Source organism: Stegodyphus dumicola, chromosome 4, assembly GCF_044657685.1.
Source record: "Stegodyphus dumicola isolate Sdum_Otavi_A_Nest chromosome 4, ASM4465768v1".
In the NCBI taxonomy this organism is placed as follows: domain Eukaryota; kingdom Metazoa; phylum Arthropoda; class Arachnida; order Araneae; family Eresidae; genus Stegodyphus; species Stegodyphus dumicola.
Window position 1 is genome coordinate 58,513,459 of NC_140771.1, and position 16,258 is coordinate 58,529,716.

Below are 16,258 nucleotides of genomic sequence, written 5' to 3' on the forward strand. Positions count from 1 at the left end.
TGTAATCCAGAATTATTAGCCAGTAAGTTTTATCGTAAGTGACAAAAATTGTGGAAGTAATATACACCGAAGAGCCATTACATTATGACTACCTTTCATCTATAACAATGGGCTTCCCCAGGAACTAAACCACTGGGTGTGTGGGGCTGATGTTGAAGCATATAAAGTGGCTATGCATTCTTTTTCCAAACACAGCACGATTAGCAACATAATGGGGAAAAAACAGCTGATTTATCAGACTTTGATAAAGGTCAAATCGTTATGGCTTGATGACAGGGAACATAATATCAGAAAGGTCGTGTTTAGTAAGTTGTTCACATGCAGTTGTTGTGAGCATATATTGAAAGTGGTGTATGACTGGTACAACGACAAGTTGTCAACCAGCAGTGTGTTGTCAACAGCGCATTGATTCCAGAGGAGAGCGGATATTGCTATGCATTGTTCGCTGTGATCGAAGAACTACAGCAGCTGAGATCACCAACAGTGGCAACCCAGACAGTGTTTCTCAATACACTGTGCCACATACATTGCTGTGTATGGGCACGGAGGGCATAGCATGTCAATGAATTGACAGCACGTCATTGCCAGCAGCATCTGCAATGGGCCAAGAAACATCAGATTTGGACATTAGAAGAATGGAAGAAAGTTGCATGGTGTGATGAATCACATTTTCTGGTTCATCACAACAACAGGCGTGTACTAATATGCCGATTTCCAAATTATACCCTGGTTCCCACAGTTGGATGGAGACAAGCCGGTGGCGGGGTGTGATGTAGTGGCTGAAACTGCTATGCAAACCCTGGGTTGTGACACCAGGTTGAAAGGAACTCAGCATAAAAATGTTATTGAATGCTAAAAAAAAAAAAAAAAAAAAAAAAAAAAAAAAAAAAAAGGGGGGGGCAACATTTAAATTAACAAGAGAAAAACCTATTTTTTTCAAAAATCAAATTCTATACATCAATCGTTAGAGAGCCTTATGTGGCTCTTGAGCCTGCGTTTTTAACATTACCAACAATTTAATATTATTTTAATAACAACTACTGAAAACGTATTTGGAAGTTAAATAATTCTCAGCAGGAGATAGAGTTTACCAACAGGATAATGCACCATGTCATAAGGGTTGAATCGTCAGGCAGTGGCTCGAGGAACATGCCACTGACTTTCACGTCCATGCTGCCATGCTACCCACTTGCAAAGTGCAGGAATTGCAGGACCAGTTGGTGAGTGCTTGGTACCAGATACCTCAGACTAACTATCAGCACCTTACGGAGTCAATGCCATGCTGGATGTTGGTAGTTTTGAGGGCTTAAAGTTGATTCTACATGTCATTAACAGGGTGGTCATAATGTAATGGCCCTTCGGTCTATATGTACAAGGTGTTTCATGAAGGATACCTAAATTTGAAAATAAATAACTCAGAAATGGTGATAGACAGAAGCATAAAACTAGTGGTATGTTTATTAAAAAAAAACTGTTAAGAATCTAATAGATTAATCTCAAAATTTATTTACAAACTGCACTCATAGATGGCATTGCAGATGATATTACGGATTCGTATAAAGAGACAGGTACACCGAGAGAGATCATTCTTCAAAGATTTTGCTATTGAAACAGTAAAAGAAATTCCTTAAATGACACATTCCATGGAGGAACATGTGTTTATTATGTTGAAGTACCACCAATTAAATCACAGCCTTACTGCCACAAGAAGTTTTCAAACGCGATTTCAAGTCACAAAAGGCACAAGTGGTAAAACAACTCAGGCACTATACAAAAATTTCAACAGACAGGCAACATGGCTGATGTGCTAGTCAGTAATATGGATCCCACCCACTTCACCACATCATTATACCTGAAAATGCAACAACACTTGCTGCACTTATTGAGCATCATCTGAATAAATATGTCTGCAGATTTGCAGTTGAATCCAGAATCCCGCCATCCACAATCCTCCAGACGATATTTCTGTATAGGATTTGATACCAGTCCAGAAGAATGACAGGATTTTGCTAAAGAGATGCTTAATATTGTTCCTTTTTTTTCCTGACAAGAGTTGTTACGTTATTTTCTTCTTTCATGTTTGTACGGGGTTCGTGAGGATTTGGGGTGAATAATGACAATACTAGTTGATGAAGTACCGAAACACACTTTATTGGCCAGTATTGTCAGGACAGCTCCAAAACATATTTTTACAGTCGTCGATGAACTACTACAAACAGGCTGACACGATCAGCGACACAGCCTCCAGGCTATCACGGTGGAAACAACTTCACGGCAAAGCACTAGAGTACAGCTCTCGACTCAGCTTGGTCGTTCTCGGAACTCCACGTACTCTCGAGACTCTCCATGCTACAACTCATGATTTTTTCGGTGCACTCAACCACCCAATCGGTACACCGTTCCTGTACATTTCGTAACACTGCCCCCTCCCAAGGACTGCACGTCCCGGGCAGTACAACCCTCGGTCAGAAGCCAAAGTCGATAAAATCGAAACGTTTTACAACATACAAATAACATAACTAAAGAAACAAATATTTACACTATATCAAGAAGCTATATACACAAATTAAACACATAACAATTTTAAGTTATACAAATTAAAGTTCATAATGAATTTCAGTCTCACTCTTTTCAATTATTTATACCCAGGTCAAATACTTTTCCACTGCAGTTCTCAGATTCATTTCTTTTTTGCATATCACAGTATGAAGGTTCAGTCCTTTCAGAGTTTTCATCCACAGGAAGATATGAAACAGTTTGTTCACCACTCTGTAGTTTATTTCCACCATGTATACAGTTCTACTCATTTCGTTTCCTGGAAACGGTGGAAAATGGAAAATGAACATGTACCAACGACTGAACTGTATTTTCAGCCGTTGGTACATGTTCATTTTCCACCGTTTCCAGGAAACCAGCTCCAAATTCTGCATCAGAGTCATGAACGGAACCCGATTCTTTACAAACAGAAGCATCCTGGTTTAGAATCAAGTCCTTGTCTGAAAAATCTGCACTATGAGACGCACACATAATTTGCGAGGTGGGTGAATTTTTTTGCAATACTGGAGCACACTGCTTAAGCTGTACATCAGCTTCTCCTATCTCTGCATCACATGCACTTTCAGATAGTTCAACACTTGCTGACTGCGTTTTCATAACTTCACTATCAGTTTCTATGAACTTGACAGTCAAATTTTCACTTTCTTCTATCTCTACTTCAGGCACATGAGAATCAAAATTTTCCTTCCTGTCTTTTATTTCTTCATGTTTTCGTTCTTTTTCTTTAATCCCGTTAGATATTTCATTGATTATTTCTGGATCTTTCTCAGGCAATTTGTTAGCTGCCTCTTTCATTTCTTCATCCTTGGATTCTCCAGATGCCACTACTGTCATTTTCACATCTTCTTTTATGGCTCTAGTTTCTTCTGCAAGCTCCACTTTCACATGTCTGAGTGGCTCTCGCACCTTTTCTTGGCCTTTTCTAGCACCTTTTCTTGAGTGGCTCTTCTCGTAAAGATTTCATATCAGCTGACATCTCTTCATATCCAGCTTTTATCTCATCATATCTGGCTTTTATCTCAGCATATCCGTCCTTTATCTCAGCACATCTGGCTTTCAACTCCTTCTGTCCAGCTATGATCTTGGCTAAGAAGTCCATCAAAGTCTTTGTTTCTTCTGTCATGGCTTTCCTCTGCAGGCGGGTCACTGGCATTCACTAGCAAATCCCACTTCTGACACCAGTTGTTACTTTTTTTTTTCTGAACGTTATTTTCTTCCTTCACATTCGTATGGGTTTCGTGAGGATTTGGAGTGAATAATAACAATACTAGTTGATGAAGCATCAAAACATAGAAACACACTTTATTGGCCAGTATTGTCAGGACAGCTCTAAAATACGTTTTTACTGTCATCGATGAACTATTACAAACACGCTGACCCGATCAGCGACACAGCCTCCAGGTTATCAGGCTATCACGGAGACAACTTCATGGCAAAGCACTAGAGTACAGCTCCCGACTCTGCTTGGTCGTTCTCAGAACTCCACGTACTCTCGAGACTCTCCACGCTACAACTCATGATGCACTCAACGACAGCTCCCGACTCTTCAGTTCAGTCGTTCCCGGAGCTTAACACGCTCTCTCGACGATGCACTAACCACGATACACTACGAGACTCTTTCGGTGCACTCGACGACCCACTCGGCACTTGCTGCCCGGCTGTCAACTCGATCGACTCCACAGGGATTGACTCACTAGGCGAGACACACTCTCTATCAGCTCGCTAGGCGAGACACTCACTAACTGACTGCAAACCAGCAGGGTTTATATAGCTTTCGGCTTGTGTTCGAGAACATTCTGGGCTAAACCGGTCAGAATTCGTTCCAGAAGGTTCTCCATCCGTCCACGGCATATTGCCAATTTTGTCACCAAATGTGCGATTTATCACCAAATATGGCAAACTTGCATTCCCTTGTCATTTTATAGCAACCCAGAACTGCTTTGCAGGGAAGCTATCTCACCGCTCCTGTACATTTCGTAACAATATGATTGATGGTTCTAGTTTCAATGTTGGCCAAATATAGTTCATAGATAATCTTCCATTTTCATCTGGATGGTGTCATTAGCAGACACAACTGGCAATTTTGGTATACCAAAAACCCACATTTGTCTCATGCATGACTACTCCATTACTGAAAACTAACCATTTGAGTTGTAATCTCCTGCAAAGGAAAGGCATCATTGGGTCCTTTTTCTTGTGAGAAATGTTGGCGACTGACCAATATAGTGCGATTTTGAAACAATTGTTGCTATTCAACAAGCACTAGATGATCAACTAAGCACAGTGTAGTTCATACCACATGGGGTTCACCCACATCATATACAAGACGTTTTTGACTTTTGGTTGAATACTTCAATGATAAAATATTGTGTTGAATTATTTGGCAGTTAAAAGGCATGGATTGACCTCCATATTCACATGACCTCACCTCCTGCGACTAGTTTCTGTGGGGCAGACTGAAGGATGTTACTGACCACAACAATCTTTTAGCATTCAAAGAACCTTAAGGAGGATATCTATCACACTTGTGTGATGATTTTTGGCGACACACTACACAGAGTCATTGACAAGTTCTTTTTTCATTTGTGACATGTGTGTTAGCTGCACATTTTGAATTGCTTTTGATATGAATGCAACAAGGGCTTGTATTACCTACTATGTACATCCTATTTATGGTAAAGCCACCTGTGGCACCATCTATTGGCACAATTAGTAACTAAAACTAAGGTCTCTATATCAGATCCTTAACAGTTTTTTCAATAAACATACCGCAGGTTTCATGCTTCTATATATCATTGTTTCTAAGATATTTATTTTCAAAGTTACAGGTGCTTCAAGAAAAACTCTGTAAAAAGTAATTCAATATTTTATGATTACATAAGATCTTTCAGTGGGCATAAACTATTTAGTTGCACTTTCTCTTGGTTGCAAAATGTTTGGTTAGTATGCTATGTGCTTTATATATTTTAAAATCTTCCTTACAAATAATTACTAAAATGAATGAATAAATAAAAAAGCAAAATATTTTTTAAATAAAACTTCTTTTAAGAATTTAGGATTGCTCTAAAAGACATTAGTACTCTGTGATACTTAATACACATTAATATAGAAATTCAGAATGTTTAATATATCTTAACAATTGTTTTAACTTTTCCGCCTTAATTTTACCTTTTTGAACTTTCTCCTCAGGAACCTCAGATTTTGCAGATTTTTTCTTACTTAATTCTCTTTTTAGTTCTTTAATTTGCTTTTGAATTTCTTTCCTGGGAAAAAAGTGAAGTAAATACTCTCATTCATAAAAAATAATATTAGATATACTATTTAATTATTTGCTTCAAATGCCTACTTTTAAAACACTAAAATTATTGTTACTTATGCATTATTGAAACTTAATCAGTTTAGTGGTTTTTTATGAAAGAAAATTGAAAAAAAAAAGTTTACTATGCACTTACATATTATTGCATATATATATTTGATACTTTAATTAGGTATTTGCCTAAAAATCAACCAATAAACTTAATTCACAGTGATGGCTTAAAAAGTACATTCAAAGCAATAGTTCCCTTTAGCAATTTTAAGACAAAAACTTTACAAATTTTATGCATTTTGTTTCATTGTAGGCAAATCTTGCAAGCTCTTATTGCTCTCTCAGATGCAAGGTCTCAACCTAACAAACGATTGCAACAAGTTAATTATCTAATCAGGGGCTGAATATTGTCAACTAACTCCAACTCAAGGTAGGTTCAATACTATGAAGGTAGCAGTGTTTTCTCCTTCACCATCTTCTATCTCGTCCTCCTGGACTTTATGTGCTGCGCTCATTCTACTTTAAGCACCATTCTATGCGACACAAAGCTCCGACAGCTGGAACACAGCATGAACTTTTCATTCTAATCTCGGCATACAGCGAAGTTGAAGTTAGTTGATAATATTCAGCCCTTGATTAGTAATCCTATCTCCCCACCAGATGTAGAATGTGACCTTGGTATATCTTGTCCCTAAACAGCTTAAAAGTGACATGCAACACAGATTCTTTCCCCCTTTTTGAAAGTCCACTGAAATTACAAAATGTTGTTAATTAAATGGGTATATCTCAAAAACTATTTCAGCCATCAAAATGTACTTTATTGTATGTGAAAATCCTCCCCCATTCCCATTGTTTTCTGCCAAGCGCGTTCAGAAAAAATGAGTGATGCAACGTTGAATCTTAAGTTACAAAAACCAAAATAAAAGGTAAACAAATTAACACATAGATTAATTAAAATACAAGTTGTATAAGCCTAATTTGGAATACAAATAGATTAATTTTTGATAAGACTTAATTAACTTAATTTTGCTACACAACAGAAGAAATCCTCCCTTTCAACTAGCACTCTTCTGTACAGCTACCGTTGGTGGCGTACAATGACATTTCTGAGCATGGGTTCCTGTGCAATTCTTAATTCTTATGATGTGTCCTACCACACTCAGAAGTTTGTCGCAAGATTTACAGGACACACTGTATATTTTATTTCATTTCATTTACTTTGGTACTTTCCGATTATCCACATCTCCATCAAAAAGGATGGGGTCTTTGGAAACTATTTGTGAACTTATTAATGACTAATTTTTTGCCAAGCTTACACAGCAAAGGCAAGAGCCATTTTCAGAATGGTGCACTAAGAATTCCACTGTGCACCACACTGATATTGTGCATCATCCAAAAATAAATAAAGCGAATAGCTGCTGTAAGCAAGATATAGCTATCATCAAACTAATTTCCAAAACATGGATTCTAACACTTTGTTGGCAATTTTTCACATCGCATTTCCATAAAATCTAGCCTGTTGATGAAAAAGAAAGTGATGCATTTGTGCAAAAATAAGACATTCTGCCCAAGAATAGAGAATGCAAAAATTCACATTCTATTGAAGTTCTACTTCTTAAATGACCAAATTTTATGGAACGGTTTGAACATAGCAGTATCTCATTTACAACACCTATTCATTTTATTTATTGTTTTCTAGTATGTAATGTAAAAGTTGTGTTTTTCTCTGATGTTTTTGTAAGTGAAAACATATCATTGGGCTCATGAAGAGAACAAAAGTAGACACACACACACACACACACACACACACACACACAAAAAAAAAAAAAAAAAAAAAAAAAAAAAAAAAAAAATCTCTTGCTTTTTTAACTTTACTGACTGCTTTTTTATGGAAATCTTAGTGTGCCACTATTCTGAAGTTTCTATTTGTCGCAATAATGGCCTAAAGTATAAGAGTAATGACGCTAATAAAGCTAGAGTACTAATAGTGGTGTGCAACTATTATTAGTGCTGCTTAGAAAAATTTAAATTGTGCAATTTACTTTAGATTAAAATGACTGAATCCTTTAATGTTATGCATATGAGAAAGAGAGAAAACAAAACTTTTGGCATTAATTTATTTAGTAATATGGCCCATAATGCAATATACTTGATTAAATATTGTTAATGTCTTTTAGTACATAATGTATCACTATAATTTGACCTTATTTATCCACAGTGGGTCAAAAAAAAAACTTTCAGACATTTGTTGAAAGAAAAATCAACGGGAATTCAATCATGGAATGGAGAGAATCCATGCTTCATAAATACATTTAAAATAAATGGTATTGTGAATACACATCAATCTCAATGCATAGTAATTACACAAAAATATCTAGACTAACCTTTCATCAACTGCACTATCTTCCAATTCCTCTTTTTCATTTGAAATTTTTGGCTCTTCAAGAGATTTATTTGTAATCGCATGCTCAAATTTCTTTTTTACATTCTCAAGAGTTATAGCTTTTGATTCTTGATAGGATGTTCTATTATCAGATAGATTTATTGCTGGAACTGAACTTAGTTTTGGGTCATTAGCTAAATCATGACTACTTTTACTCTGGCCTTTATAAACCTAATGGAGAAAAGAGAACATTACATTATGTAATGATTTAAAATGAGAAATTAAATATTTGATTAACATAAAAATCTCTTCAAAATAACTCTTATACTTTTGTGAACTGGTAAATTACAACTGCATATATTTGTTGAAATAATATGGGTAGTTTAAAGAATTCGAAACATCTGTTTCTTCTAAAATTATGCACATATGCTTTTTTGGAATGTTTTTCATACTTATTTAAAAAAACTTTGGGAGGTGATAAATGCAACATATATTGCATAGTTTATTTTCATTAGCAGCTTTTTTAAATAACTAATATTTTTTATGGTTAATAATAAATTCATATATATACTTTATTTAAGTCTCCCTGAAAATGTTCTCAATTATTTCAGAAAAATGAATTATTTTGATTTAGACATAATCACAAGGGTTATTTGACTGTGCTCCATCCTAATCTGGTCTGAGTCCTCCAAGAGATAGAATCCAAGGGTGTCATACCTCTTTTCTGACTCTGCCAGTTGTCAAGTGATTAAGGCTGGCTATTACTAGGCGTTCCACCTGGGTTCGAACCCAGATGAATGGGATGGCTGCATGGCTGGGTTTGCTCATGTGTAACATAAATATCAGCCAATTTCCCTTACTACTTTTTTACTTAGTCTTCTACAAAGGCATCCCTACACTTAGGTAGGTAGCCACTGTGTGCTTTGTTATGTTCAAATAACATAACTGAATCCATACATCTCTTCTTAGGGTTCACACACACTTTTGCACATAGAAATACTTAAGGACCATTAATGAAAAAAAATGAAGGACCCATCAACAATGGGAACTGAATAAATTCAATTAGTAAAGATATTAGCTATGCCTGAAATTCTTTTTTGTTACACCAGCCTAAGAATAAAATAGATCCACAAGTAGAATGCATTATTATTAAACACAATTTAATAAACATAGTTATAAAACAAATTTAAGAATAAAATCAACTTTATAAAGTTTATCAGGTAGCATTAAATATTTTACCTTTATAATAGTTGGACATATTTGAAAACGAAGATTAGTGACATTTTATTTACGTTTTACTAGATTTATGTTGACTTTTTTCTTTTATGTCGCATTTTGTCACGTACTTGCTCAGTTTAGAGGTTTAGTAAACAGCAGTCTTACGTCTAACGGCATAGGTTAAAATGAGAAGTAAAATCATAATCAGCATGATTCGTTATAGAAGACTGACTGTTGCCACTGCTTCTGCTTGCTTAGAGAGAGGCTTGGTGATCAGAACAAACCTGAAAGCACAGTTGGTGCAGTTAGTGTCATAACTTCGTGTATGGGTTACCTGGGGTTATAACCCAGTTAGTATATTTTAAGGTTCCAATAAGCCACTAAAGCACCAGAGGTGATAAGTTGTTTTGTATTATTTTAAATCTCACTAGAATGCAAAGAATTAAGTTTTACATTTTTGTGCTGTATATTGTGACTATGGTAAAGATTAATGAAAGGCAATACCTCTCTTTAATATGCAGAAATAACATTTAAGGGTGACCAGTTAGTTATAAATAATTAAATTAGTTACTTTGATACTCTTCGTCATTATAGATTTACATGGCCACTATCAAATTTACTTTTAAAATATTTGTTAAAAAAGCACTATTAAAAAAAGTATGAAAGCTTTCAGATTTTATATTATGCCCAAACGGGCGTTTTTTAACTTTTTGTGTGTTACTTATTTTAAATATCCTGTTCTTCCCATTTTAACCATAAAATTCAATCCAACAGCAATATCTCAAAATATTTAAAAGGGCATAGCTTTCGAATTTCCTATACACAGTCTCACAGGCTAGAGATAAAAATGCTTTTTTTCCAGCGTATACTGTTGCCATTGCTCGCTTTGAAATCGTTGAGTTTCTTAATGAAAAACTCATGCTTTACAAAATATGAAATGAATAATAAAACAAATTCAAAATTTGGGCTTCTAGATGCCTATATTCGGGTAGAGACATACATTATTCAAAATTTGATGGCTCCAGGTACTGTAGTTTTTATCGCAGTGTCAGATACATACATATATTTATACAGATTCTTCATTATTTAATTTCTTTAAATATAATACAGGGTGATAATGTTTTGTGATAACAATTTCAAAAGTGATTCCCCATTTATAGTGAACTGACCCAAAATACCAATACGAAATTAATACCCCTTCTGACTTAACGCTGCTTTGGGCTAATTACAATCTATTAACAAGTCACAGCTTAAAATACATGTAATTTATGACATTGACTCTTAAATGATATTAAGATAACCACACATTAAAAGCTACAAAACATTTACATTTTGTAATAACAATACTCAACAAAATATTTGTGCATCTATTTCATTTGAAGCCTTTCCAGACATTCTGGCTAATTTATATCAATTTTCTTCTCTTTAAGCATCTTTTCTAACAATTAGAACTTTGTTTCAATATGCAAACCAATATTCTCACTAGTTTCTGTGTGTTTTATCTCCTAACTTGTCATTCTTTTGACTATGTACCTATGAGGTTTTATTTGATCTGATAAAAGTTAAACAGTCCAAAACCCCTGATAAACATGAAGCAAAGTATCGCTATGTCTGAAAGTAACTACGAAGTCAGACAAAGGTTTAAATAAAAATTCTATTTAAAAATACCTTAGAATATAAAGGCATGTTCTTATGCTAGCAAAATCAACTACAGAAACAAATTCTGTCTTACAACCCCAAAACCTCAGTTTAAAAACTAGCTAAGTGATTTTTCATTCTGATGAGGAAACAGAAAGGGAAAATTACAAACAACTGCTTAATTTGCATAATAATAACTGTACATATCTTTGACGAATACTTTTTCTTGCTCTTTATTAATTTGGTTTCTTTCTTCAATATGTTACTTCTTCATTTTAGAATTTTTGGATCTAATTAAAGATTTCTGTTATTCTAAAAAACTAAATTCATTTAGAATGTAAAAGAAAAGGTGCAAATTTTATTTCCTTAGACATGTGAACATTCAGAATAAATATGAAATGATATATGGTAAGGGTTGGCTACAGAGCGGATGTAGCAGAATTTTCAGAATTTACTGACACACCGAGCAACAAAATCTAGAAAATTCAAAGCAGCAGAATTTATGAGCCACAGGAGACTGCATCAGGTGGGAAAATGCGTAATGCCAATTCTGTGTATGATGCACAGAGCCGAAGCTAGGGTTTTCAGCAACCAGGGACAACTGAAGATTTTTGCAACCCCTTCTGTATGCCAAGAAAGAAAAACATTTCATTCTAAAATTTTGTAACATCAGCTTGGCACCCCATGGATGGCCCAAAGATACATGTCCCTATTCCTTGCCCCACCCTAGCTACGGCACTGATGATGCACTGAGACATGTTAAGATGAATCTTTTAAATTGTCAGTTTTCAATTTCTTAATTAACAGAAAAATTCCTTTCCATAAATGCCTGTCTGTGTGATAAGATTAGATGCATTTTTGATATTTTCCATTCTTGTGTCTAGTGAAAAGTAGAAAATACAAAAGGAAGATAAACATGTTAAGAAAAAGACTTCTAGTATCAGAAGTAAAACATTAAAATATTATGTTTTCATTGTTTTTCCAAAAATTCTCCTAAAAGTACATCACATACTTTCTGTAAAATACATCTATTACGTGTTAATACTATAAAGACATTTTTCTGGAACCTTCTAGATTCATGGGTCTATAAATATTGCCTTGAAATCCTTCTAAACTTTCCAAGTGGCAATGTCTAAAATCTTAAAGAAAAATTATCTCTACCAGAACTGTAACAGCAAAAAGCCAGAAATATGTTGGGGGGGGGGAAAAAGAGAGCAAAAGTGTAAATTTAATTTTAAAGAGAAAACTGATGCATATTAAGAAAATTACACAGGAAAAACTCTTACCATGAAAAAATTAAAAAGGCATCTTCAGTTAATTACATAGCATCTTTTGCTAAAAATTCACAAACTGTGTTAAAGCAAAATTTAAGCAATTATTACCTTAGTTACTTTTCAGATGCAAAATATTGAATAATAAGTCACCAAAATAGAAAGTAATGTCACTTTATAATATGATAGTGAAAAAATTTTTTTTTTCATTTTAATGTTATTTCTTGAATACAATTTCAATATATTAGCATTATTTTACTGAATTTCATCAATGTTATAATGTTTTAAAAAAGTATCCTCGAAAAATTCCTAGATTTCCGAATTTAAAAATTTTCTTTAGGAACTGATCTTAAATTTGCCAAAATGTTGATAAGTGCCAAATTTGGAACCGTTTAATAAAGAATTCACATTTCCAAAAGATAATAGATGTTTAAGAGCTCTTCATTAGAAAAAATGAAATAATTTAAAAATGCTTATGTTTCACTTCTTGCTCAGAAACTTGACCATCCTACCGTTTGTATTAGAAATACAGACAAATTATAACCCATGAACCTATTTAAACATTCAAAAGATTTGTCAATTAAAGATATTTATTTATCAATGAATCGCCGATATTTGTCCAAAATGTTAATCCACATTCAAAATGGCAGTCATAAAAACAGACAGAAATTTCAGATGATTAAAATTAAAGACCTCCTGCCAAATCTGGTTGAAATTAAGGACTTTTAAGGACCAAAAATCAATTTAAAAAAAACCTAAGGTCTTTTAAGGACTCTCATGGACCATATGAACCCTGCTTCTGTGACAATCACTTCTTTCAATATATTTTTGGCCTGACATATGTGAAGAGTCCGCATATCACACAGATATTATAGTTACAAATAATCATGCCTTATTTGGGATTTGCAACCAGATCAAATGTATGAGAATTGATTAGCCTCTGCTACCCACCATACTATTTGGGATGGTAATCCTGGGAAATGAAAAAAAGAACATAGAGCTTATATTATATAGTTCTATCTGGATTAGAATGCAATTCTTTATTGTGCTTACTTTTACTTGTCTTTTCTTTTTTTCTGAATAAGCTAAGTCCATATTATAAAGATATCAGAAATGCTCCAGGAAATAGATTTTGAATTTTAAGCCATTCTTATATTACAATGGTTATTTACAACCCAAAATTAAGTTCATTATGATATATTCATTATTTATTTATGTTCATTACAAGAACATTAAGAATTATAGATTTTTGAAAAACAAAAATGCAAAGTTAGCAAAATATTAAATTCTAGTTGCTCATTTCTTTTTTTCCTTGCTGTTAATATTTTCTGAAAACTTTTATTTTCTTTTAATATGTTCTGCTGTGTCAATATTAGCTGCTAACTTTCTCAAATCATTTCATTACATTTCTATTTCATAACTTACTAGTAAGAAAAGTAATCAAAAACATTTTGCAGAAGCCTTCTTAAGAGCAAATTACATTTATGACACATAAAAAGAAAATTCTTGTTCATATAGAACTAAAATTTGATTTGTTAAAGCAGATAAAATAATTTTAAACAATAAAAAATTTGACTTATCAAAAGTTTACATTAATTTTTAATTCCATAATTCAGTATTCAGATTGACTTATAATAATTTTACTATATTATACATGATACAAATATCAAACAAAAAACAACACGATAATCAAAAACTAACATTTTTAATTGGCCAGACATTAGCATTTAAAAATGCATTTCAATACTTGAATTTCGATTAATTACTCCCAAAACCAGACAGTATGAAAACAAATGGTGTAACAAAGATCTATATGAATAAATTTTATGTTATTTATTTTTCAGTTCTTAAAAAGTTGTCAGGACTAAAGAAAAATGGAAACATGAAAACGTGGGAAATAAAATTTTTACAGCATATTTTAATTCTTTATACTTTTCAATCAATACTTATTCTTAATGCATTTCTAATTCATTTTTCAAATAGATTTTTTGAATTACTTACATAATTTTTCAATTATATATTTCTCCAAAACTAATAAGATATATAAAGCATTTAAAAAATTTATTACTTTTCTCATACATTTTTTGTACTTTTTCTAATCCGAAATTTGTAGATATGCTCTGAAGTTAAGTTTCATTGATAATTATAAGAATACATTATAGTTTGAAAGATAAATACAAACTGATTGAAGAGTACATCATTTAAAAAATGTTTTAGATACACTCTATAACAACAACAAAAAAAAAAAAAAAAAAAAAAAAAAAAAAAAAAAAAAATCGAAGCACCAAGAAGGAATCATTTGATTGCTTTGAATTTTCGTATGTGTAAATGTTTTGACTACATATTCAGATGATTAAAATTTGGTGTTGAATGAATGAATAGTGCAATCTCCAGCACATCCAGCAGATGTGTATAAGGAACTGTTGTTAATAATTTTGGTTGCATTGAAATTTAGGAATACCTTTCAACAACTGAAAAAAATGCCTTGCTGCATGATTCAAGCTCATTATGAGCAACTGTCAGAGTTTGAAAGAGGTTGGATTGAAAGAGGCAGGTTGGGCAAATCGGAGAATTGTTCATCATATGAGTCGAAGCGATTAGAAGATGCTGGCAAGAATGGGTGGACAATGGCAGATTTCAGCATCATGATGGTAGGGGTCAACCTAGGGCTACAACAGATCGGGAGAACAGAGTGATTGTCAGATCAGCTGTCACAGCACCTGATTTATCACTATCAACTATCAGATGTGTGACCTGCACACAAGTGTCCACCATGACCATTCACAGATAGCTGAGAGAGCGAAATCTATGCTCGTACTGACCATTACACCACCTGCTACTCCTGTTGAGCCAGATCACAGTGGTGCTCGGCTTAATCAGGTTGGAATGGCATTGAATGGGGATGTATAGTCTTTAGTGATGAATCCTGCTTCCAACTGTGTTGTGATGATCATCCAAGAGGTGCCTTGAGATGCCTAGAGCAGCATGCCGATCCTGCTTTCAGTATTACATGCCACACAGGCCCTCCACAAGGAGTTATGGTCCGGGGTGCCATTTCCCTTGATAGATGGACCTCTTTGGTCGTCATTAGAGGTGCACTTACAGCACAGCAGTATGTCGACAACATTCTGAGAACTGCTTTACTACCGCTCCTTTTGCAGTACTCTGGCCTTAGTTTTCAGCAAGATATTGCCAGACCACATACTGCACATGTTGCTCTGAACTGTCTTACAGCTTGTCAAACACTTCCTTGGCCAGCCAGATATCACTCCCATCGAGCATGTCTGGGATATGATGGGAAGGCGACTGCATCTACCAGGGAATGTTGATGACCTAGCTCGACAATTGGAGCAAATTTGGCTAGAAATACCACAGGAGACTCTCCAGGAGCTTTATCAGTCTATGCTGTGCCATGTGGCAGCTGGCATCCAGGCTAGAGGTGGGTCAACACCTTTATTGAGCTCGTTATTGTGTAACTATGTAATTCTGAAATAAATCATTCAATTGTTCTGAAATTTTAATAATTTTCTATTCTGTACATAATCTTCCTATCCACCAATTTTTGTCTTCATCGGACTACTCCTTCTTGGAGCATTGATTTTTTTTTTGTTGTTATAGAGCAGGGATGGGCCAACTCCGGCCCGCGGATAGATTTTAATTTGCCCGTCCAAGGCAAATTAAAAGAAGTATATATTTATATATTATATATCCATCTCCTTTTCTACTTTGTTTAAATATTTTTTTCTTCCTTTTTTTTCAAAGAACTGATGATCTTTTTACTTTCTCTATTTTTGTTTTACAAAACATAAATCGACAAAAATTGCAAGCACACGGAGCTTTCAATCGGTAACGTGTTAAAAGCAAAAGGTCTTTGTTAGTTTGTAG

The 16,258-nt window shown here is 34.1% G+C and overlaps 1 protein-coding gene across 1 annotated transcript in view; it reads right to left on the bottom strand.

Moving 5' to 3' along the window:
* The window catches only part of LOC118195396 (spliceosome-associated protein CWC27 homolog), a 59,805-nt gene that overhangs the window by 15,753 nt on the left and 27,794 nt on the right, over nt 1-16,258 (bottom strand). The window contains exons 7-8 of the mRNA XM_035366699.2: nt 8,248-8,477; nt 5,725-5,819 (exon numbers count right to left, since the gene is read on the bottom strand). Of these exons, the coding sequence (XP_035222590.2) occupies nt 5,725-5,819; nt 8,248-8,477 (325 nt within the window). The remainder of the gene's footprint in view (nt 1-5,724; nt 5,820-8,247; nt 8,478-16,258) is intronic.